Source organism: Lemur catta, chromosome 5 (genome assembly GCF_020740605.2).
Source record: "Lemur catta isolate mLemCat1 chromosome 5, mLemCat1.pri, whole genome shotgun sequence".
Classification (NCBI taxonomy): domain Eukaryota; kingdom Metazoa; phylum Chordata; class Mammalia; order Primates; family Lemuridae; genus Lemur; species Lemur catta.
The window spans coordinates 62,390,271-62,416,565 of NC_059132.1; the positions used below are offsets into that span (position 1 = coordinate 62,390,271).

Here is a 26,295-nt window from a genome sequence, read left to right on the forward strand (position 1 = left end):
AATAAACAGGGAGCTCAGGGTTACGATGCTATAAACCAGGTGTTGACAAACCACAGTGTGTGGCCCAGATCCAACCTGCTGCTTGTTTTTGTACAACTTTGCACGCTAAGGATGGTTTTTACCTTTTTAAATGGTTGTAAAGAAAATCAAAAGGGCAATAAAATTTTATAATACATGAAAATTATAGGATAGTCACGTCATTTCCATGAATAAAGTTTTATTGGAACACATTTTCATTCAGGAAATGGAACATGTGGCTGCTTTTGTGCTAGAGCAGCAGAGTTGAATCATTGTGTCACCAGCCATATGGCTTATAAAACCTAAAATATTTACACTCTGGCCCTTTGTAGAAAATGTGTGCTGATTCCTACTATAAACATCAAACTGAAAAAGGAAATCAACTTTGATTACTCTGAAGCCTAGACTTGTACCAAGTGGCCTTAGGGTGGGGATGGGAGAGGGTAGAGAAAGTTAGTAACCACCCCCTCCTTTCCACAATAGCTCCTTCCTCATTTCCAGTGGTGCAAAGTGTAGAGACACTTTAAAAGTATAAAATTGCTAAGCAAATGTAAATATTTGTCTGTATTAGACCTCTTTTTCATCATCCCAACTGAATCTACTTCAAAGTGAGCCTTTCCCCTTAGGAGTTGAGCGCTCAGGGCTTCCTTACTTCAGGTGGTCTGAGTGCATGTGACTGACGTAAATGAGGTCTGCTTGGCACAGCCTCTCCAGCCAATCAGACGGAGGCTCATGTAGCAACCACCATCCTCGGGCAAAAGCAGGACCCATTAACCAAGGGTCAAACACCATTCTCTTGTCTCCCAACTTGAGGTCCATGCAGGCGTGAGTGAGATATGTTACCTGTTAAGAGAGAGTGAGATTCCTATTATCGAATCAGTACTGGGCAGCAACAACGAACTGAAAGGTTTGGCCTGGTTAGCTGACAAGTCAGGTTGGAGAAATTCACTCCTAAGCGTGGTCAGACAAAATCTTGGACTCAAGTACAACTCAACAGGAGCCTTTCATAGAACACAATTCCCAGCACAGGTCATGGCTTTATCAGAAGAGAAATTCTCGCAGTTGGTTTTAGGTGTCAGACCAATTGATTTACCTAGTCTTACTCTATTTAAATTAGCTCCTAAATACATGTTTACGGTCTACACTGCAGAGTATCTCTTGTGACTAATCCTTCAAAGCACAGTTTACAAAGCAAGGCAGTCAGAGATGTTATGGCATGCATTTTGGGATTTAAATGCCAGAGTGGGTGTTAATAGGAATATGAATGAATGATTCCTTTGAGTTCGGTGGGTTGACATAGCTATGAAGACTGAACTGGAAACTAGCCAGGCCTGCAAGGCTTTCTCTTCTAAAGTACCTGCCAAATAATCACCCCTTCAGGATATCAAGGTCTTCTGAGAATGGCTACAAACAATCACTTAGAGACAAGCACAGATGGGAAATTCCAAATTCTTTCTTCATTCCCTTGCCATCATGGCCTGGCACATCGATGGAAAAGGAGTGTATCGAGAAACCAAGGTAAGGTAGCAGAAGCTCCAGCATGAAAAGCCAGCAAAGTGGGTGAGGAGAGGTCAAGGAATCAAATCAATTTTTATTATGTCCATTCTGGGTGGGTGCCCATTCGTTTCCTTCCAAGAGTAACTGCCCCAATATACACAAGCTTCCTAAATACACAGAAAAATAAGTTTTTGATTGTTTGCCTCTCCCAAACTATGAACGTGTTTATTATGGAGGATATTCTCTTCAAAAGTTGGGAAAATTCACAAGGAGGTTTGTAAAAGATCTTAGGGCAACGTGCAGAAATATATAACTAGTTATTCTATCCAACAGTGATCTGGCACCAAGGGTAATTTTGGAACTTCCTCCCATAGTTTTGCATGACTCGCCTTCCAGATCTCCTCCAAAGTTTTGTGTTTTTTTTCCTATAAAGACTTCCTTGCAATCACTGTGAAGTTCTGGGAGTTCCTTAAGGAATTTGCTTAAGAGTTCAGAATAACTTTATCATATGTCCTAACTACCCATCTCAAAGAGGATTTAAGATAATATAGGATTTATATGTATGTGTATATATATATATATATATATATATATATATATAATGGACATATTAGTTATATTTTTGTCTTTATGAATATTATAATTTTAATATTTACTTACCTGCACTTCTCCAAAAGCCAAATCTTCAGGGGATCTGGGCTCTGAATCCCAGGGGTTAGGGGGATTCAGTTCTAGAAGTAAAAGTCCACTGTATTCATCCATTTCAATAACTAGAACCAAATGGGAACAAATCTGGATTAATAACAAAAATGACTTTTAAAAAGCATCACTGAAATAGAAATGTGAGGTCCAGGTACACAGAGTGCCACAAATCAAAGGAAAATTAAAACAAAGGGTTACACTCACTTGGGCCAAGCTGTATCTGCTGAGATGATGGCTTAAGATGAACAATTCATTTCCTTGTTCATATTACACTTAAGGAACCCATGAGCTCTCAGTCATGTCAGGGATACACACACACACAACTTCACTCCAACTGAATGAATGATTGACAGAGATGGGTTCAAGGTGCAATATACAGGAAGGAGTACTTGGTCTGCTTGCAAAGCAAATTTCAAATAGCAAGTAATCCTCCAGCTAGGCTGGAAAGACAAGGCATTTGGAGGAAACAAAAGAAATATGATGATGTGAGGCAAAAGGGATGAGAGAACAGAATGTGCAAAGGCATGGAGGCATGGGAGAGTTTGGTATTCACCAGACGACTGGTAACTTATGACCGAGGAAAATGGTGTTTAGGTCAGGCAGGATAGAGCAGCCAGAGTAGGTCACAAAGGACCCTAGATGCCATGCTAAGAGATTTGTATTTTATTGTGTGATAATAAAGGAAAAGAAGAATTTTAAGCAATTGTGGCAGACACTGCTGCTGGCCTGCACAAAATCCATCCTCTTCTGCTTCCTTACTATTAGCATTCTAATTTTATTAGGGGTGATATGCCTATTAAAGATCATAGTTTCCCAGGTCCCTTGCAATTATGAGTGGCCACAGACATAACTCTTACACACAATAGAGTACACATAGTTCCGGCTGGTAAGATGTAAGCACAAGTCTACTAGTGGAATTTCCAGGAACATTGTTATTTTCCTAGCAAAGAGGGACAAACTCAAGGGACTTGCACTGTTTTCTGTTTAACTTTTCCCCCTCTTGTTTGGGTATTGGTTACCATGCCTGGAGGAGTAGGAGTCATCTTGAGACCCTGGGGAAAAGAGTCACATACTAAGGATGGCACAGCAGGAAGATGGAAGAAACCTGGCTCCTTGATGAGCCAAGGAACAGCCATACTTCCTAGGACTACCTGCTTTCCAACTTCTTGTGATGTAAGGAAAAAAATCCCCCATGTTATCAGACCACTGTTGTTTGGGTTTTCTGTTCCATGCAGCCAAAAGCAATCCCTAACTGCTCCAGCAAGGGAGTAATAAAATCAGAACTTAATTTTAGAAAGATCAGTTGGAGGGAGGCCAGACTATTGGAGAGCTCTCTCCATAGTGGTGGGAGGTCGTCAGCAGAGTGCAGATGGGCTTCAGCGTGAGAACAGGTGCCTTGTTTGGAACCCTTGTTTTCCCACTTAATAGCTGGGGGATGTTGGCCAAGTTATTTGCTTTCTCCATTCTTCAGTGTTTTTATCTTTAACTTTCGCTACTTCCAAGGACAGTTAATCCTAATAAATGCCAGCCATTTTATTCATCACTAACTGAAAGCAAATGTGATCCTAGACCACAAATGGCATCTCCACCCAGCACTCAAAGCCATGCATTGTCCCATCCTCAAATCTGTGCCTTTCCCAACTTACTCAAAGTATATTTTAAAAATTTTATCTACACTTTCCAAATGAATATTACTTATACTCACTTTGAGACAACTGCCTATGGAAGAAACTGAAGTGAAAATTACCCATAAAATGAAAAAGGGTGTATTTTAAAATTTGTCCTGGTAGTGGTAAACAAAGACTTACATATGTCAGTCAAACTTCAATTTTTCTAAGTCATCTTAAGGAAGCATAACAAGGAAAAGGCTGAAATTTTAAAGATTTACCTCTCCTAAAGTCTTCTTATCTCCCTAGCTTCTGCCTCCTGGCCATGTACTTATATTCCCCCTCTCCTGGCCTCAACAAATTGATGACACATTTAGAAGATCTGCCTATAAGCTCTCCCTGGTTATCAGCACTGCTCAGTCCCTGGCTTCATTGGGGACTCTGATGTCACCTTATCAGAGAGGGCTTTCTGACCGCTCCATCTCAAATAGCGCTCTCTGGCCCACAACTGCCCTATCCCTCACCAGCCTTCTACTCCACCTTAGTTTTCTTCCCAGCCTTATCATCACTAGAAATATTATATGTTTCATATATGCTATATGTTTATGGATTGCCTCCTCAACAAGCCTGTAAACTCCATGAGAGCTGGGATTGTGTTTTGTCACTGCAAAATCAACAGTGTGCTAAGAACAATGCCTGGCTCACAGTAGGATTCATTAAATATTTAACCGATTAATAGTCTTGGCTTCATGTCTCCCAAAACTGTCTCAGAGCTGTACACTGCACCTCTCAACCTAGGCACTGCTCCTGCCCAGACGTGGCACCTAAAGGTGGGAAATTTAAATATAAGATTACCTCAGTATAAGTTAAAAATAAAACGCACTTATTACTCCTTCTTCATTCTTAAAAGAGCACTTAACAACCTAGACATGATCGCACCAGATAACTTCCACTGGTCCCTGCAGACCCACACTCCTCTACCTTTCTCTCCCCTTGCCCACCTGCTCTGTGTTTCAGGATGTTGACCTTTACCCTCCGCCTTCTAGGTGGGTTCGGCCATGGCGGAGAGAGGCTGGGGAGAGAGTTCAGTGAGGTTGGGCAGTCTGTTTCTCTGGCTCTCTCCCTGGAAGGTCACTTTGACCTAGCTGTGCTCTGGGCACCCACAGGTGTCACTGCTCCTCCCACGGAAGCCAATCCTTTACAACCCTCTCTTCTTCCGGATTCTGGCAACTGCTCCTCCTCCTCCTCCCTTTAGGCTTAAAGATGGACACCTTGGCTGCTGTCAACTCCAGGCTACTGTACCTTCCACAGTGGCTCTCCCACATCCACACCCCGTATTAATAAAATGTCCTTTCGTAAATATACCCTCTTTGAATTATCCTAACTTGAGAGTGCCATCCGGGGTGTGTGTGTGTGTGTGTATGTGTGTGTATATGAACCCAACTAATACAATAATAGAAAATAACCATCCTTAAGATCAACTCTCTTAGCAAATTTCAAGTATTCTTACCACATACCAAAAACATAATGACTACGTGAGGTGATGGATATATTAATTAACTTGATTGTGGTAATATACCATATTGTACATTTTGAATACACAGATAGTCCCCAATGGTTCAAATTACAATTTTTCAGCTTTACTATAGCACAAAAGCGACACACATTTGGTAGAAACTGTACTTAAAATTTTGAATTTTCATCTTTTCCGGGGATAGCGATACTCCATACGATACTCTCCCCTGATGCCTGGCAGCAGCAGGGAACCGCAGCCCCAGCCAGGCACGCGCGAGGCTCAGCAAGGGAGGCGCTGCAGGGCTCTGTGTTGCCAGATGATTTTGCCCAGCTGCAGCTCTATGTAAGTGAACACCTGTAGGTTAGGCGAGGCTAAACTGGGATGTGCAGTAGGGTAGGTATGTTAAATGCATTTTGACTGACTTCTAATGAGTTTATCAGGACTTAAGCCCATTGTAAGTTGAGGAGTTTCTGTATACAATTTTTATTTGTCGATCAATTATATCTTAATAAAGCTGGGGGGGAGGAAAGAACAGCTGTCTTGAAACCCCAAAGTCCTAAAAGTGATTACCTCTGAGAGGTAGATGGGGCAATATATAATATGATCAAGGAAAGGTTCATAAAGATCTGTTGTTTTAAGTCTTAAGCTGGGTGCTGTGTACACGACGATCGCTTTATTTTAAATACCTTTTAAATATTGCTCAAGAAATTTAATAAAAACATTTTTCTTAGTAATAGCTATTAGCTTATTTAATGGTGAAACACAAACAGCTTTCATTTTTGTTTGTTTTGAGACACAGTGTCACTCTGTGACCCCAGGTAGAGTGCAGTGGCATCATCATAGCTCACAGCAACCTCAAACTCCTGGGCTCAAGCCATCCTCCTGCCTCAGCCTCCCAAGTAGCTGGGACTACAGGTATGTGCCATGACACCCAGCTAATTTTTCTAACAAATGGCTTTCTTAATAAAATCAGGAATACAAAAAGGATGTTTGATATAGCTATTATTTAATTATGTTCCTGAAAATATAAGTGGTATAATAAAGATACATATTATTGTTATTCATAGGTTATATGATTGCTGGAAATTAGTATCATAAAAAGTGCTGACTTTGGAAATGTCTGGGTTGGAATCCTAATTCTACTGCTTCTTAGCAGCAACCATAGCTTATTAGACGTATCTTGAGCCTCCACTTTCAATCTGTAAATAGAATTATGATACATACACTCCATAGAGTTGTTGTGGAGATTAAATGAGATAATATAAAGTATCTAGCATTATGCCTGGTACACAGCAGTCATTTAATAAATAATAGCATTATTAGGTAATTATTTTATACTTAAAGGAATGAATAGAATTAAAAAGAAAATTTATTATAGGGCAAACAAACAAACCCATACATTTAATACCAGAAAAATCAGCAAGAAAATACAATGGTATTATGGGAGACCCTCAGAAAACTCTTGCACTGATATCTATTCCTAAGGATTTTCTTTCTTCATAATTTTCTCTCTCAAGCAATGCAGAAAAAAATAAGAGTCTGTAACTCTTCACTTAATCTTAGCCAAAAGGCTGAGAAGCTATTATAACTCTTAATCATTGTTCTGCAGCAATTACCATAAAGGTCCATATGAACAAGTGGGATTTATGGATCCTGCTATGTTCATAAACCTCACCAGCAGCCAGGTGTACACCTATAGTCTCAGCCCTCAGGAGGCTGAGGTAAGAGCGCAGGAGGTCAAGTCCAGCCTGGACAACATAGCAAGACCTCACTCTAAAAAAAAAACCCAAAAAACAACAACAGCAAAAAAAAAAACATTTCATCTGACTACTCACTGTCAGGCTGCTCTCCAGCATGGCTGCACCAGCCACATTCCCACCACATGCATGAGGATTTCTAAGTCCTGACAACATTTGGCATCATCTTATTTTCTACCTTTTGATCAGTCAAAAAGATGTAAAGTGACACCTTCTTCACTTGTGGCTTTCTGATTTAAATGAGTTCAATAAGTATCTTCATATGCTTAACAGCCTTTCGGTCTCTTCTATAAAATGCTAGTTCATGTTCTTTCTTTCCTTTTTATTTGGGAATCTCTCAGAATGTCATTATGTCTTCTGATTTTTTTTCATGGTGTCCTTCATTAAGCAGAAATCTTTAGTATTTGTAAAGTCATATTCATCAATATTTTTAATTCTTTATTAATTTTTTTTTTGCTCTATGAGCTGTACTTTTTAAGTACAATGGCAAAAAACACAGAACACTCCAGCCCACAACATCAGAATACACATTCTTCTCAAGTGCATGTGGAATATCTCTAGCATAGGCCATAAAACAAGTTTCAATAAATTTTAAAAGATCAGAATCATATAAAGTATGTTCTCTGAACATAATAAAATGAAATTAGGTATCAATAGAAGAAAGTGGGAAATTCACAAATATGTAGAAATTAAACAGTACACATCTAAATAACAAATTGATTAAGGAAGACATCATAAGACAAATTAGAAAATACTGTGAAACAAGTGAAAACTGAAACACAATATGCCAAAACCTATGGAATGCAGCCGAAACACTGTTTATATCTGTTACAGATAACAGATATAAACAGAAGGTTTATATCTGTAAACTTTCTATATTAAAACAAAAGCAGAAAGATCTCAAATAAAAATCCTAACCCTCCACCTTAAAAAACTAGAAAAATAAGAGCAAATGAAACCCAAGGCAAGCAAAAGGAAGTAATGAAAAATTAGAACAGAAATAAGTGAAATCAAAAATAGAAAAACAAGAGAGAAAATCAATAAAAACAAAAGTTGGTTCTTTGAAAAGATCAACAAATTGGCAAACCTTTAGTGAGACTAATCAAGAAAAAAAGAGATTACTAAATTACTAAAATCAAGAATGAAAGAAGAGACACTACTATTGATCTTACATAAATAAAAAGGATTATAAGAGAATACTAAGAACAATTGTACTCCAACAAATTAGCTAACGCAGATGAGATGTAAATTCCTAGAAAGACACAAAATAACAAAACGGACCCAAGAAGAAACAGATGAGCATACATAAAATAAGTAAAGGGATTAAGCTAGCAATCATAAAAACTTCCCACAAAGATAAGCTCAGGCCCAGATGGTTTTAATGGTAAATTTGGCCAAAGGTTTAAAGAAGAATTTGTACCATTAGTACCAATCCTTCACAAACTTTTCCAATAAACAAGTGGAGGAATCACTTCCCAACTCAAGAAAAGAAACTACAGACTAATATTTCATAGGAATATAGGTGTAAAAATCCTTAACAAAATATTATAAAATACAATTTAGCAATATAAAAAAGAGTTATACATAATGACCATGTAGAGTTTATGCCAGGCTGGTTCAACATTTGAAAGATGCACGACTGGTTCAATATTAGAAAACCAAACGATGTAATACATCACATTAATAGAACAGAGAGAAAAAAAAAACACATAATCATCTCAGTCTCAGGGGATGTAGATTACTTGAGGCATACTATACAAATAAATCATTATACTTTGTGTTCCAAGTACCAAGAATTTGACAGGCACTAACTTTATTTTTTTTTTTTTGCAATTTTTTTAAAATTTCAAAATATTAAGGGGGTACAAATGTTTTGGGTTACATGGATTGTTTTTGTAATGCTTGAGTCCTGGCTATAGGTGTTCCTGTCAGCCAAATAGGGTTCATAGTACCCATTAGGTTGGTTCACTCCACTCCCCTTCTTTCCCCTCCCCCCCCCATTGCCTTCCACTGAGTTTTACTTCCCTCTGTGCACATGTGTGCTCATTGGTTAGTTCAAAATTCTTACAATAACCCAGTTGTTGTGAGATGGCTACTAACAATATTATCTCCAGTACGCTGGGGGAAACCAAAGCACAAAGAGATTGAATAATTAGCCCAGAATTCCTGGACTGTGTGTTGGAGCCAGGATCTGAACCCAGACCAGCAGGCCCTTTTGTCTTCACTCTTAACGCTTTGTTACAGTGTCTCTCCACAGGTCTTGTCCAAAAGACTTAGGGGTTTTCATAACAGCCCCTAAGCAGCTGTAAAGTTCTTGGTTAGATATTCATAAGGTTGATAACCTATTAGTCTTTCACTTACACAAACTAACAGTGTTTATGTCCAAACCTATGATTCTATCTATCTATGTATTTATTTATTTTTAAGACAGGGTCTCCCTCTGTTGCCCCAGCTAGAGTGCAGTGGCATCGTCATAGCTCACAGCAACCTCAAACTCCTGGGCTCCAGTGATTCTCCTGCCTCAGCCTCCCAAGTAGCTGGGACCACAGGGGCACGCCACCACACCAAGCTAATTTTTTCTAATTTTTGTAGAGACAGGGTCTGGCTATTGCTCAGGCTGGTCTCAAACTCCTGACCTCAAGTGATCCTCCTGCCTTGGCCTGCCCAAGTGCTAGGATTACAGGCGTGAGCCAAGCCCAAACCTATGCTTCTTATCAGTTTTATGCCAAATAAATGTAACAGTATTTGTAGTGCACACATAACCAGCTCCTAGTAACAAGGCAGTCTACAGGCTTCCCAGGCTGGGTCAACAGACTTGGGGTAGAGTTTACTGGAGAAAATAGCTAGTGGTCCGTGTATCCTTTCTGAAAGGTGGAGGGAGGATGAACTTGTAGTCAAAACAATTAGTAACTCTCCCCAGAGTAGCATTCTATTTTCTTGGCGTGAATAAAAAGGACATGCACCTCAATAACTGACACTTCTTTTGTTTTTGACACTTCCGTTCATAGGAAAATTGGCAGAATGCTTATGCAGGAAATACTTGTTTTAAAAGTCATTTAATGACTCATGCTTGTAATCCTAGCACTTTGGGAGGCCCAGGCCGGAGGATCACTTGAGGCCAGGAGTTTAAGACTAGCTGAGAAAGAGCAAGACCCTATCTCTACAAAACATAGAAAAATTAGCTGGGCTTGGTGAGACATGCCTGCAGTCCCAGCTACTTGCAAGGCTGAGGCAGAAGGATATCTTGAACCTAGGAGTTTGAGGTTGCAGTGAGCTATAATGATGCCACTGCACTCCAGCTGGGGTGACAGAGCAAGACCCTGTCTCAAAAAAAAAAAAGAAAGTCATTTGAGGCTGGGCATAGTGGCTCATGCCTATAATCCCAGCACTTTGTGAGGCTGAGGCAGGAGGATTGCTTGAGGCCAGGAGTTCAAGACTAGCCTGGGCAACACAGTGAGACCCTATCTCTACAAAAAATGAGAAAAATTAGCTGGGCTGGTGGTGCATGCCTATAGTCTCAGCTACTCAGGAGGCTAAGGCAGGAGGGTTGCCTGAGCTCAGGAGTTTGAGGCTACAGTGAACCACACCCTGAACTCTGGGCTATAGAGCGAGAACCTATCTCTAAAAACAGTAATAAAAAGTCATTTGGGCCGGGCGCAGTGGCTTATGCCTGTAATCCTAGCACTCTGGGAGGCCGAGGCGGGTGGATCACTCAGGGTCAGGAGTTCGAGACCAGCCTGAGCAAGAGCGAGACCCCGTCTCTACTAAAAATAGAAAGAAAATTATCTGGCTAAAATATATATAATAGAAGAAAATTAGCCAGGCATGGTGGTGCATGCCTGTAGTCCCAGCTACTCGGGAGACTGAGGCAGTAGGATCGTTTAAGCCCAGGAGTTTGAGGTTGCTGTGAGCTAGGCTGACGCCACGGCACTCACTCTAGCTAGGGCAACAAAGCGAGAGTCTGTCTCAAAAAAAAAAAAAAAAAAAAGTCATTTGGAGTTGGTGTCAGAGAGACACATAGGTGAGAGTGGTCATACCCATATAACATGGTCACAATAATTTGAGCCTGAAAAAAATGTAGAAGTAGAATATTCAAAGCCTACAATCGGGAGGTACAGCCTAGGAAGCCCCCAGCTCAGCTACTTTCACAGGTAATGTAAGGCTGCCCTTGTATCACCCACATGTGCTTATGCATGTATGATTCTTTATATAATGGTTATAACTTGCTTTTTTGCTTTGTATATCAAAATATTCGTTTCTTATTTTAATTTCTTCAATAGCATCAGTTTTAAGATATACCAGATTAATTTCTAATGTTTAATTTACTTCTAATATTTCTCTTTTGTAAACAGTATTGCTGTGAATGGACATTCTTACAGCTATATCTTTTGACACATCAGTGATTATTTCCTTGGAATATGGTCTTGGTTGTAGAATTGCTGAGCCAAAGGGTGTACATATTCTTAAGTATGACAGGAAGCCCCTGGAGGGCTTCTAGTAGGGAGATAATGTGAATTGATTTGGATTTTTAAAAGGTCAGACTATGAGTGCTGCAAACAGAGGGACTGGAGAAAGCAGGCGCAGAAGCAGGGAGGCCGGCTGTAAAGCCAAAAGGTGACAGTGACCTGGACTTGGATGGAGGGAGTGCAGAGGGAGAGGAGCAGGCTCACAAGGTGTTTGGGCCTAGAGGCAACACGGTTGATTAATGCGTTTGGATGGGGGCGTTTAAGGACAGAGAAGACGCAAGGATGACTCCCCGGTTTTGTTCAGTTGTGTGAATGTGGTGCCATTCACAGAGCTGGAAGGCTGGAGGAAGAACAGTTTTGAGGATAAGTTGAGGTTGGGCATTCTGAGTTCTATTTAGGCTGTTTGCTTGCAATGCCTATTAGAAATTCACATTAAAATGCTGAATAAGCAATTGGATATCAGAGTCTGGAGCTCAGGGATGGAGTCAAAGCTAGAGGTAAAGTTTTTGGAATCATCTTCTGCATAAAGATGGTGTTTAGAGGTGTGGGATTAGATGTGATCACTTACAGCAGCAGTCCCCAACCTTTTTGGCACCAGGGACCAGTTTCATGGAAGACAATTTTTCCATGGACTGGGGATGTTGGGGTGGGTGTTGCAGGTGGTGTGGGTATGGTGCAGCACTCAGGCGATGATGCATGGCCCATCTCCACAGGCCACAGCCTTAGAGTATCACTTAGAGTTCAGATAAGGAGAATTCAGGATGCAGTTCAATGGCATTCCAACATTCATTAACCTATCAGGGGATGAGTCAGCCAAGGAGACTGAGAAGAAGTGGCTACGTGTGGTAGGAATACAAATCAGGAGAGTATGGTAGATAGAATAATGGCCCCCAAAGATGTCTACATCCTAATCCCTGGGAACTGTGAACAAGTCAGGCTACATGGCAAAGGGGAACTAAAGTTGCAGATGAGATTAAGCTTGCTAATCAGGTGGCTATAAAATGGGCAAGTTATCCTGCATTATCTGGGCAGCCCAATGTAATCACTAGGGCCCTTAAAAGTGGCAGAAAGACACAGAAGAGGGACAAAAGGAGGGAGGTGTGACAGAAGGACGGTCAGGGAAATGCAATGCTGCCGGCTCTGAGAATGGAAAAAGGGAGCCTCTGTAAGCTGGAGAAGGCGAGGAACGTCTTCTCCCCGGAGACTTCAGAAAGGAATGCAGCCTTGCCAACACCGTAATTTGAGCCCGTGTTGAATTTCTGACCTACAGAACAGTAACAGAATAAATTTACATTGCTTTGCAGCAGGCTAGTTTGTGGCCGTTTGTGACAGCAGCAAATAGAAACGAATCAGAGAGTCTGGCTTCCCAGATGCCAAGAAAAGGAAGCACATCAAGGACGAGAGAGTGGGCCGCTGTGCTACATGCTGCTGGGAGTTTGAGTAAGATTACGATGGAAAAGTGACAGCTGATTTAGCCTCACGGAGAGCACCGCTGACCCCAGCAGAAGCAGTTCTCGTGGAGTGGTGGCAACAGAAGCTCAAGTGAGAGACAGTAGGAAGAGAAGGAGCAGACGGTGAGTGTACACACCTGTTTCAAAGGGTTTGGCTGTTTGAAGTGTTAGAGAAATGGGAGCATAACTTAAGAGGAGTGGGAGGTCTAGTAAGGGCTTCTATGAACACTAGCGCCTGTGTGTGGAGGGGGGTGTGGGTGTGGTGTGTGTTCACACGTGCACGCTAGTAAACAAGGATGAAATGAATGATGCAGGAGGGAGAAGGGGCAATTGCAGGAGTGAAGTCCTTGAGGAAATGGGATCCAGTGTGCAGGGGCAGGGCTAGGCTTGGGAGCAAGGTCAGTTCCTCCACTGTAACAGGAGGCTGGGGAGACTGCATAGCCACAGAGGCAGGAGGGTTGATAAATGTGCTAAGAAAATGATTTTTCGTCGCTGACTCCCCATCACCACATTGTAGGGTCAGTGTGAGGGTAACATGAAATAATTCATACAAAATATTGAACACCGTATCTGGCACACACTTAATAAAATGCTGGATTTGGTCTTAATTCCTAGACTAGCATTCAAGACCCTCTTTGCAACGTACCTGTGCAGTCTTGTGTTTTACTACTTCGATGCACATGCCCTACAGTCCAGCCAACTGAACTACACATTTGGCCACACAGCACACTGCCCGAGCTGGTCCCTCTCCCGGGAATGCCCTTCTTTCTCTTCTCTGCCTGTTGAAACTCTGTCCGTATTTCAAAACCCGACACAAATGCCATCTGTGGCATGAAGTCTTCTGTGATTCCCCCAACAGATTAAATCTATGTTTTTTAATTCCTATAGCAGTCATTCTGACACACAGTGTGGCCATCACACAGTTGAGTGGCTGTCAGTTTCAAGGATTGTCACGAGTACCTTGTTACACTGATAACTATATTTTACTAAGTTAGAACAGAGACAAGTTTATGTCCTGGTCCCTGTGACCAAGCCTTTCTTACTCATATTGCTATAGGCTTTCTTGAGTAAAAGGGAGCAGAGTAGAGGTGGAGCCAGCGATACTGAGAATAGAACAGAAACTCTAGCTTCTTATCTGTGCTTTACTTTTCAACCAAAATTGTGACATTTCATCAAATAGTTGAGAGGCTCGTGCCCATGAACATAGACTACTTTGTGTATCTTCACAGATAAAATATCAGAGCCACTATTCCACAGTATACCATATCTCTCTTATGAAACCTATCATAACATCCCTTGTTCTTGTTATTTACATATTTGTCTCAGCCACCACTTCATGTCAAAGTCATCCCTTTTATACGGACTCTATCTTTCCCATCTTTGTATCTCTTAATACCCAGCATGTTTGCACATGGTAAGGTCTCAGTAAATATTTGCCAAGAAAATTAATGAATATATGAAGGTATATTTTGATACAAAAGTACAGCTACATAGTAGGAATAAGGTCCAGTGTTCTCCACAGCAGGGTGACTATAGTTAACAATAACTTATTGTATATATTCAAATAGCTAGAAGAGAGAAGATTTTGAATCTTTAAAAAAATGATAAATGTTTAAGGTGGTGAATATGCTAATTACCTTGATTTGATCATTGCACATTATATACATCTATCAAAATCACTCTGTATCCCATAAATATATATAATGTGTCAATTAAAAACCATAATAATATAAATGATACAGAATACATAACAAGAAAGTGTTGTCTTTGCAAAAAAAGAAATCCATTAAAACAGAGTAAAAATTGAAGAATCTCTGGGAAATAGGAAGGGAAAATGTTGGAGAAATCAAGAATTTCTTGTATTTTGTCTTTACCTCATATCAAGTAATTGTTATGTGGCACAAACACAACTCAAGGGATGAGATCTTACAGCATTGTTTTATGTATTTAGTAAAGTTACTTCATCTCCTGCCCCTGGATGGAAATGGAAATGTTTGGTCACTATAGTTACTGTTAGTTGATAAATAGTCTTGCTTCAGTTAAAACATTTGGTTCCACATAGTCATCAAAATTCTGAATTTGAGTAAAAGTTGAAGCCTCCCCTCGCCCCTAGAGTATGGTTATGGTTAGCTTCTCGTCTCATCCCACACAATGCTTTTATTCCTCCTCTTCTCTCACTCCTTCAACCAAACCTTCACCCAAGGTTTCTGACCCTCCAGGTATGGATCAGGAGAGAGGGGGAGCATCAAGGACAGCAAGGGTTCTTTGGTCACGGAGCACTACCTGGGCTTGGCTTTTGCTTAAAGCTTATTTTACTAAGGGACACCTTAGCGAGTTATGTGGAGAATCCATCCGATTTCTTGGAAACACCCACCTGAAGTTCTCTGCACCTGGGTGTCTCTATGCTACCTGGTTACTTATGCTTTCCTTAGCTGCTAGCAATGTAGCAATATACCCAGCTTCTCTCTGCAGCCCTTTTGGAAAACACTGAGGATGACACCAGGATCACAGTCTCTCACCCACGGCCCACATTACATCCATAAGAAACATCTACCTGTTCTTAGTCCCAAGGAACCCTAGGAGTGCTGGGGGGAGGGGGACCCCAACACAACCACCTCTCCTTCAGCTTGTCTGTCATAGCCACCTGGCAAATCTTTCAGCCTTGAGATTTCCGAGAAGAGAGTCAAATACCAATCCACTGTGTCCTCCAACCTTGGAGAAAACAGATCAGACTCTCCAGGTAGTCTAGCTAAAGGTGTAGCTTAAGATAAGGGACAAGTACCCCTCAGAACTTTCCCTTTTTAAGGAACATAGACTCTCAGTATAACTTTGCAAAGAAATCCTCCAAAGTTGTTATATTTCAATCTCCTTCTCTACCCTTTTGTGTTCCTGATAAAGGTGAGGAGCTTAAGAATGATCTATTAGTTCTCAGCCTCTTGCTTTGTAAATCCTCGTCTAGGACTTCAGCTTGGACTAGGTATCTGTTGCTCTGCAACCTAAACTTCCATTTCATCATCTGTTGCAAGGTATTGCACATGTTGTATATTTAGTATTTTCCATTTTTACATATAACCCAATTTCCCTGGCCTCACCAGATTGGGAATGTAAAATAAAGTTTCAGTCTATTATTATGCCCAAATTATGATGGCAAGAGCCCCGACTGTTTCAATGACTAGTGATTAGCACATTTTCAAGTGTCCTCAAAATATTTTTGGGAGTTCCCCAAAAGGGTGCCACACACATGCTCACAGTCCAGTCTGTAACTGCCTGGTGTCTGCTCTCTCCTTTCTTTCTTACTCTGGCTTAGAAGTTTTCACATTCTCTGCCTACAGATTTGAGGAGTGTCATATCATTGCTGGGTTCTAAGAGGAGATGGAGAAAATGGCCTCCTTTTCAATTATGTGCCACATGTGGTCACCAGGACTCTGAAATGGCTTTTTATTGCCAGAGATTAACTTTTGGCCATCTCCTACTTCCCATGAATCCTCCAAATCTCTCCTTTAAAAATAATGCCATTATTTTTCCAATTGTACTTTTCTGAGCTTGGATAGTCCAGCCCAGTCTAAGGCCAGACAATGCCCATGCTTAACTCCTACAAACCATAAACTTCACTACCCAATTTCCTTCCTTTTTCTCCTGCATGCCCTTGCACAAAACAGAAACCTCTGTTTCTGCAGATTAATGGATGGAAGAGAAGCAGGCATAGAAGTCTCACTAGTAACTTCTGAACTAACGTTCCACTGGCTAGGGATATCCAATATTATCTTTCTTTTACTTTCTAAATTCAAGAGCCATTCAGGAAAAAACAAAAAGGCAAATAGGACAGCATATATAGTCTTCTACTAATGGAGGGGAGATTGTAAGAATGTACAGGTTTATAAGTGTAAAGAATGTCTCCAGAAAGACCCACGAGAAACTAATTAACAACGGTGGCTGTTCCTAAGGTGGGAACTTTGTGACTGAGGATCAGAGACGGGAAGAAGACTTACTTTCCACTGTACTTCACTTTGTGCCTTTTGAATATTTTACATGCATATGTATTCCCTATTTAAAATGAATTTTTAAAGAATACTTGTAAAAATACTTTAAATTTCACATATACACACAAACTCTGTATCCCATAAAGGATGTTCCCTTTTATTACTTGTTTATCAAGAATTATTATGAAGTGTTGTTAACATTTACCAAATGACATTTAGGCATATGTTGAAATAAACATGATTTTTCTCATTTAAAAAAAATGAAGGGATATTTTGTAGAATTCCTCTGTTTAGGTTTTACTGTTAATTATGGTCTTCAAAAAGTTTGTAGAAAATGCATATCATGAAAAAACTATACATGAATTTCTTTCTTTTTTTTTTTTGCATTAAAATAAACTCATACTTCAACCAGAAGTACTTATGGCAAAAAAAAAAAAAAAAAAAAGGAAAAAAAACCCCAAAAATTTATAAATAAATAAATAAAACTCATTAACTTGTTATAACATGTCTGAACAGGATGTAGTTTTAGGCACTAAGAAGGATAAGATATCAGTTTGAAAAGGACCTCTATAAGAGCAAAAGAATTCTGTTAAAATTGAACAAGAACAAATATCAAATTTATGGTAAGCTTGGGTAGAAGAATGGTAAAATCATTGATGCTTTACGAAAAGTTTATGGGAAGAATGCCCCCAAAGAAATCAGCAGTTTACAAATGGATAACTGATTTTAAGGGACAAGACAATGTTGAAGATGAAGCCTGCAGCGGCAGACCATCTACATCAATTTGCAGGGAAAAAAATTCATCTGATTCATGCCCTAATTGATTAACAGCACAAACAATAGCCAACACCACAGACATCTCAATTGGTTCAGCTTATACCATTCTGACTGAAAAATTAAAGCTTAGCAAACTTTCCACTCCACAGGTGACAAAATCATTGTGCTCAGATCAGCTGCAGACAAGAGCAGAGCCTTCAATGGGAATTTTAAACAAGTGGGACCAAGATCCTGAAGCATTTCTTTCAAGAACTGTAACAGGAGGTGAAACGCGGCTTTACCAGTAAGATCCTAAAGACAAAGCACAATCAAATAGTGGCTACCAAGAGGTGGAAGTGCTCTAGTCAAAGCAAAAGTGGACTGGTCAAGAGCAAAGGTCATGGCAACAGTTTCCTGGGATGCTCAAGGCATTTTGCTTGTTGACTTTCTGGAGGACCAAAAAATGATAACATCTACCCATTATGAGAGTGTTTTGAGAAAATTAGCCAAAGCTTTAGCAGAAAAATGCCCAGGAAAGCTTCACCAGAGAGTCCTTCACCACAACAGTGCTTTTGCTCTTTCCTCTCATGACACAATGACAATTTTGTGAGAGTTTCTATGGCAAATCATTAGTCATCCACTTTGCAGTCCTGATTTGGCTTCCTCTGACTTCTTTTTATCTCCTGATCTTAAACACTCTTTAAGGGGCATCCATTTTTCTTCAGTTAATAATGTAAAAAAACATTACATTGACATGGTTAAATTCCCAGGACCGTCAGTTCTTTAGGGATGGACTAAATGGCTGGTATCATTTCTTACAAAAGTGTCTTGACTGTAATGAAGCTTATGTTGAGAAAGAAAGCTTATATTTTAAAATTTTTATTTTTTAATTCCATTTTCCGTGGATGTTTTGAAGTGCCCTCATGTTTAAAAAGAGATCTAACAGTTTAAAATCAGAATATATCCAAAGCTTCAAGTGAGATTGGAAATAAGTTGAAAAGAAGAACCCCAATAACAATAACAGAATACATTAATCAATATTGATGGTATTTACCCAGTTCATCTTGACAGAAGCTTTCTGGAGGATTGATATACTTCATGGTGCTCACATCTAATTTCCAGTTGTGCTTTGTGCATTTAACAGACCTAGATGAAAAATTGTATTTAGGTTTATGAAATGGTGAAAATAAAAATTAATACTGAATAGGCTTAGATGCTTTATTTTATGATGAAATTAAATTATGATGAAATCAGTTGGTTGAACACAAAATACATGAAAGAAAAACTATTAACAGCTAATACCCAAATATCCAAGGAAATATAGACTAATCATCAATAGGTGATTTAAAAAATGAAGATAGACTCCATGTCACAAAATGACACATGTTAGAGATCAGTAGAGACAACAGAATAAAGTGGTCTTAAGAAATGGTTCTCTTGGCCGGGCGCGGTGGCTCACGCCTGTAATCCTAGCACTCTGGGAGGCCGAAGTGGGTGGATCGCTCGAGGTCAGGAGTTCGAGACCAGCCTGAGCAAGAGTGAGACCCCCGTCTCTACTAAAAATAGAAATAAATTATCTGGCCAGCTAAAAATGTATATACAAAAAATTAGCTGGGCATGGTGGCACATGTCTGTAGTCCCAGCTACTTGGGAGGCTGAGGCAGTAGGATCACTTAAGCCCAGGAGTTTGAGGTTGCTGTAGCTAGGCTGACGCCACAGCACTCACTCTAGCCCAGGCAACAGAGTGAGACTGTCTCAAAAAAAAAAAAAAAAGAAATGGTTCTCTTATGAAAGCTAAGCTAGATGAGATCCCATTACAGCCAATAAAAGGGAAGAATGTTGTGGCAAACACATTGTCTGTGATTTACAATCACTCTACAACCCTTCACCCCTAGAATAGTGTCAACTACAATTTTCCTATGTCAAAGATTTCCTTATAGTTTAAGATTTCAGACGAGAGTTACAAGATAAAATACAGGAAGCTTGGTTAAATTTGAATTTCAGAGAAACAACAAATGATTGTTAAATATATTTCACACAATATTTAAGACATACTTATTCTGCAAATTTGTTGTTCATCTGTAATTTAAATTTAACTGAGTGTCTCGTACTTTTATTTCACTTCAGCAGCCCTGTTTCAGAATGACAACCAGAATGAACAAATGGGCTGCTCTTTCTCCCACATTTCTTACCAGAGCTTCCAGGGGGCTGGGTGGTCAGAGGTCAGGTATAAACAGTTCCGTTTCTTCTCTTTATTTTAGTAGCATTTCTGGTGAAGTTTTTGTTGTTTGGGTTTTTTTTTTTTTTTAAGAGTTAAAGGACTTTTTTTTTTTTTTTTTACAAAGAAATATGTCTCAAACCAGAAACATCAAATTTTTTAAAACTAAAAACATCTACTTTTAACATAGAAGTGAATCATGCTGAATTTTCTGAGCTTTATTATATCCAGAATTTCTTATGTTCTTTTCTAGTGATAAGGCAAAAAGCATATTCCACATTTCAATTTATGAAGGATTATTTTAAGACACCTCCTTTCTCATCAATGAGTAGCCAACCTTTCAATAATTAAGATAGAACATTCCAACTGTAGCTATTCAGTATGCTGGCTGTGAAGGAGAAAACTAGCAGAACCATGTGCTTATGGGTGGCAGGTAGACAGGAAGGCAACAACTTCACAAACAGGTTGTGAAAAATTGTTTGACTTTAAAAATGAGAACCACCGGTTATAAGATATTTGCTGATCTTGGTTATGTGTCAAGAAGAAAAATGACTGAATGGCAGGTAGAATAGAACTGATAGGTCCCTGTTCTTGACTGGAACCTGGAAACTGTAAAAGACAGTTTCTTCACATGAATAGCTACAAAGAAATCCAAGTAGAAGGAACCAAAGTCAAAGAAGTGGATGTGAGAGCATAGTGCATAAGTTACCAAAGGGATGTAGTTTCAACATACAAATGCTTGGTGAGCTGCATCAGTAAAACTGGAAGAACTTGGGTCCTCATGTGCAGGAGAGCTAAGAGAATAGAGTTAGCTTGTCTACAGAGTAGGGTAAAACTAGGATCAAGCACCTCCAAGGCTTTGGATAAAAGAGAGAAAGGCTAGTTGATGGTACAGCAATCACTATATCTAGTTGAGCGGACTAGATACAAAAAGTCTGAGTTCCTCTAAGTATTCCCTGCACATAGCTACATAAGAAACTTGTGGCATGGAAATAATCATAGCAACCGTAACCCACATCTACTGGGTGCTCACCATATGGCATTCTGTTAAGTGCTTTTTCTTGTGTTTGGCATCACATAACCCTCTCAGCAACCTGACAAAGTAGGTAATACTTTCATCTTCATTTTACAAATAAGAAGATGGAGGCCCAGAAAGGCTAAGAAACTTGTCCAAGATTATTACTGAGCTGGTAAGTGGTTGAGCCAGGTTTCTAAGCCAGGAAGTCTGTGAAGATAAATGATGCTCTTAACCACTAAGCTTTGACACCTCCTTAAATGACTGGCTAAGTGGACACTGTGTGAAACGGCTCACTAAGGAGAGAAATAAAGCAAAGAAAACCAGAGTCTCAAAACTGCAATAATAGTTAGAAGAGAAAACCTCAGCACCCCAGAGTGCTGGCAGAAGTTTACCAGTGATAGAACTATGCCTGAGGCGTCCCTGCCTTGAACCCACTGAGCAGATGGAAGACAATCAAAATGGCTGCCAGCAAATTACCTAGATGTTCTCTTAGGGTAGAGTTGCCAGCTAAAAAAAGATGTCCCATTAACTACTGTGGAAATATTTATAGTAAAAATATACTCATTGTTTATCTGAAATTCAAATTTAACTGGGCATCTGTATTTTTATTTGCCAATCTGGCAGCCCTCTCTGAGAAGCTGAGCAAGCTACAGGTGCAACAGTGGTTAGCATTTAAAACTCTAATAACATGTGAGGCTGGGGCCTGAAACTATATATGCAGTGAAGTAAATTTGTGTGCGGGTGGTGTGAGAACATTCTAGGCTCAGGTGACTGTCTTCAATACAGTTATAGCAGGGAACTCATGGACAAACACCCAGCTCCCTCTCAGTACACTAGCACTAAACTACCCACAAATGACCTGAGAAATAAGATTGACAACACAGAGGAAGAAAAAAACCTAACCCCAAATGACTAAAACCACATAGATTAAGTTAGGCTAATGTAAAATTTGAAAGATGGGGTTAACTACTCACAGCATTGCTGGTGTTGAGAATCAGGCTGACAGCATACACCCTAGAACCCTTTCTGGCTCTGCCAGGCAGTACCACCATCTCCCTAGCAGTCATTGAAAACAGGACTCAAAATTATTTAATCCTGTCTTGGTATTGCCACTGCACTGGAGAGAGGTTATCTATACCGGGTGGGAGCAGCAGCATTACTTCTTCTAAGAAATGATCAGAAGAGCCAGTGTTCAGGGTGGGAGCGGTTAGGGCTTTGACATTTTTATTTTGTAAACACAACTAGGCTCCCAGGAAAATTCTGTCTGCTTTGCTGCAGGGTTTGGAAAAGTGCCCCCCTCCACCCGTACACACATTTCCGAGGGAAGGAGAAGGAAACTTACAGGAGACTGGGGTCTTTGAAAACAAAACCAGTTCAATGTGTGCCTTCCCCATGCACACACCCACACACACACACAGACACGTGGAACCTAGAGGTTTTACTATTTATCAAGCTAAAAATAAATTTTAAATTAGAGTTCTTATGAGAGAGAGGAAAATGTAGTAAAACACACAATTTTGAGATCAGAGAGATGTCCTAAATGAGCAAAAGCAAAAGCTACAGAACTTACTAGGTGAAGTTATTTGCTGATTGGTTCATTTAAAATTTCTAGATGCACACATTTCCTGTCAAATCTAATTGCAAGAAGGATCACCAGTGAGAAAGCAAAGGACTCTCTGTACCTTCCGTCTAAATCCTCGATATCTTTTATGAACAGGCCTCCTTGGTGCTTGCACAGATTCTTACATGCCCTCAGGTGGCACTTGTTCTTGTAGAAGATGTAGTCTTTGCCGGTGCTCTTATTTCGAAAGAAATTGATTCCTTCCTTCAGATTGGCAACTTCAGCAGGTGACAGACACAACAGGATCTCAGCTCTCTGTTCAATGCTATGAAAAGACAAACATTTTGAGAGGAAAGATTAATAATGTTAGGTTTTAAGAGAGACTCATTTGGCAAAACAGCTCAAAACCCCTTTTCATTAAAATACTTCCTAAGCCCTCCCTCCAAGTACCCAGGTTGGTGGCTGCCTCTGATGGTGCCCTTTCTCCCCACCTTGAAGTGGACATAATTATACACCCTACTTGTTGAACATCCCTCTTCACTTTTCTAGAGAACTAATACCTCTTTTACTTGCCTGCTCATGGTGTGCCGGCTTGTCTCCCTGCGTAATTCGAAAAAATAGCGGTTGCTGTTTTCCCTTCTGTTGCTCCTTTGCCCCCACGAGGCTGTAGGCTGCCTAGAGAGATGATGTTTACTCCATTTCACTATTTCCTTTGATACTGGTCTCCACCCTCTACCACAGCTCTTTTAGAAGCCTGACACTGTTCAAAAGCCACTGTGTTCTCACCCTCGGCTTCAGCCTTTCACATTTGCACTTCATTTTGCCAGGAACACAGTTCCTCTCCTTCACCACTCCCTATCAGCCTTGGTTCAAATAGAACTGAGTCATCTCCTGCTTGGTTGACCATTCAACCAAGACACCCCACCCAGGTCCAGCCTAGCATTCTTAGGGTGCATCCCTATTCTGTAAAACATTATTACACAGTGCCTGGCACACTGCCCTGTTTACTCTCACACGGGCACTTTTTAAAGCACTCTGTATCTTCTCTGGTTTTCTCTGCCCACCACTTAGCAGACTGCTTTTCACATGGTGCTGTCTTCGCTAGCTCTCTACTTAAGCAATTACCCCTTCCCCTGCACTCAATTTGACTAATTTACAAAAAGCTCCAACAGCAAATGTTTTCATGTTTTCTCATGGAAACTACACGTCACATTTCTCAAACCCCAATTTCCAAACAGATTCTCTTTACAATGCAACTCTGGTTTGTAATGGAATATAATTTTTGCCAAGTGGGGTTTCAAAATATCTTTTGCAAATCCATGATATGAAATTTGGCACATGTTTAATTTTACGTTCGACTCCAAAGAAAAAGTAGCCAAAATTCTCTTCATGTGTTAAAATTGATTTGGAAGCTCAAGCACATTTGTGGCATTTTCACTTTCATTTTTAGAAGTACTGTGAATTTCTTAAATGGGATACAAATAATTTTTAAAACATGTTGAGGTAGAGAATAACAGAGAAGCTACTTCCAGTTTTAAATCTATGAAAGCATAGCCCTGTAATTATGATCCATTTCCTCAAGATTCTTGTCATCTCTGTTCCAAATTTCTGGTAATTCTGTTCACAATAGACTTGAAATTATTCCAAAAATATATTTTAAATGTATCTGATAGGAAGGAATCCATTCTAAACTTCATGACTTCCTCTTTGACTTTGTTCGTATGAGTACAAATATCTGACAGCAAACTAAAGAAAGCACTGAGGCAATTCCTGGAATAATTAGTCTAAAAATATAAAAGGAGAACCTCTCTAGATGACTTGTTTTACATGACTGAATGTATCATATAGCCGAAGGTCCATGTTAGACTGTAAGTTGTTTCACGCACCATGTGAAACAGTTTGAACTAACTACGTCTTTGTTTTCAGGTCCGCGTGAAGTCACGTAGAAGGAAAAGAAAAAAAGTGTGCTCCTATATACATGTTTTTACGTATAGTTCCAAATGGTTAGTTTTTCCCCAAAGTATTTTAAAAGATATTAATGAATTTCCTTCCATTAAAATGAGAAAAACAAAATTGTAGTCAATTCTGGTGTTGGTGTAAATAAAATATTTAAACTAACATGAGTTTTAATATACCTACTTTTCAACGTTTCAATATTTTTCAAATACTTTAATGTTCTTGAAAAAACAACCATTAAAAAACACACAGAAACATTTACATAGGGGCACACATTTTTCCTTTTGCCTCAGACTTGGTGGCTCAGTATGGCAGTGTAATATACTGTCTTTACATTTTTGATATTTTGTTTGTCATGGAGTTTTGGCCTTAATTTTGAATTTTTAAAATTTTGCATTAAAATAATACTCATCTTGATTATTGATTTTTTTTTTTTTTTTGGCATCCCTTAAAGTTCGCACAAAGGCAATTGTCTCATTTGCCTCACCCTCATCCTAGACTCTGGTTTTCTTTCCTTTTTTTTTTCTTTAGAGATGAGGTCTCACTATGCTGCCCAGGCTGGACTCAAACTGCTGGGTTCAAGCAATCCGCCTGCCTCAGCCTCCCAAGTAGCTGGGACTACAGTCACATGCCATCGTGCCCAGCTTCTGTTGTTTTCTGATGCTTCGTTATGACCTACTCTAGGAACTAGTTGAAGGTCAGCTCCATAAGCAATTTATGTCTCTCACCTGAATTATCTGCCTAACAATTCTCCATTCTATTCTTTTCTGGAGATTAGTAGTGTGTAACAAATGAATTTTGGAAATTTACCTCACTAGAGATCACAGGAAACTACCTATATTAACAAAAAGAATATTATTGGTTTACTATTTCAAGGACCTATAGCATTAAGAATGATGCTTTGGAAACTTATATTTTGAAAATTCAGAATCTAGACCTCAAAAAAGTAAACAGAGTTCTATGAGGTAAAAATGTCACTTATGCTCTGATGCCGCCACAAACCCTGAAGATCTCTTCAGAGGCCAGTTGCTGGGCTTCTAAGCTCAGAGCTGAGGGAGAAGCAGGGACAGGCGTGGGACAGGAATGTCAACTAAACTTTGGGCCCAAGCAGGGCAGGGAGCCCAAATAAAGGTTACTTCTCATAAAACTAGAAATCCTCCAGAAGGTTATACTCTGAGAAAAAGTGTAGAGGAAGAAAAGGCAACTCATTCAGAATTGTCAGTTTATATGTGCATTTTGCTACACGTAACTTTTTAATCAAATTATTCTAGTTTTGTTTCAAATGGGAAGATACTCAGTATTTTGTTCACAGAAATGTAAACTCTATGAAAGTCAGGACTACAGTACCTGTCACATTGTAGGTACTCAGTAAATATCTGGTGAATGAAAAAATATTCTCACAAGAATAAAATGTGTACTCCATAGTTAAAAGAAGGAGAATTCACCAACTATTCCTTATGATACTTAGTATCAAAAATCAATAATCTGAGCTTCCACCTTGGAAGGCTCAATATTGTCATGATGTCTGTTCTTCCCAAATTAAGCTATAGATTCAATGCAATCCCAATAAAAATCTCAGCAAATTATTTTGTGGACATTGACAGACTGATTCTAAAGTTTATATGGAAAGATTAAAGATCCAGAATAGCTCCTATTGAAGGAGGAGAATAAAGTCAGAGGACTGGCACTGCCTGACTTCAAGACTTACTACTGTAAACCTACAGTAATCAAGACAGTGTGGTGGTGGTAAAAGGATAGACAACTACATCAAATGGAACTAAATTGAGAGCCC

General features: G+C 39.7%; 1 protein-coding gene across 5 annotated transcripts in view; it reads right to left on the reverse strand.

Annotated features, from left to right (window-relative positions):
• Positions 1-23,523, reverse strand: part of LOC123638344 (cytidine monophosphate-N-acetylneuraminic acid hydroxylase) — a 58,515-nt gene extending 34,992 nt beyond the window's left edge. For 4 of the 5 annotated variants that reach the window (XM_045551916.1, XM_045551912.1, XM_045551914.1 and 1 more), the window contains exons 1-5: positions 23,121-23,523; positions 22,669-22,872; positions 18,805-18,896; positions 2,176-2,285; positions 671-861 (exon numbers count right to left, since the gene is read on the reverse strand). In XM_045551916.1, the coding sequence (XP_045407872.1) occupies positions 671-861; positions 2,176-2,285; positions 18,805-18,896; positions 22,669-22,872; positions 23,121-23,128 (605 nt within the window). In that variant the 5' untranslated portion in view covers positions 23,129-23,523. Of the gene's footprint in view, positions 1-670; positions 862-2,175; positions 2,286-18,804; positions 18,897-19,942; positions 20,067-22,668; positions 22,873-23,120 lie in introns of those variants that run through there. The other variant, XM_045551917.1, reaches the window with a different exon arrangement.
• Between the last annotated feature and the right edge of the window lie 2,772 nt (positions 23,524-26,295).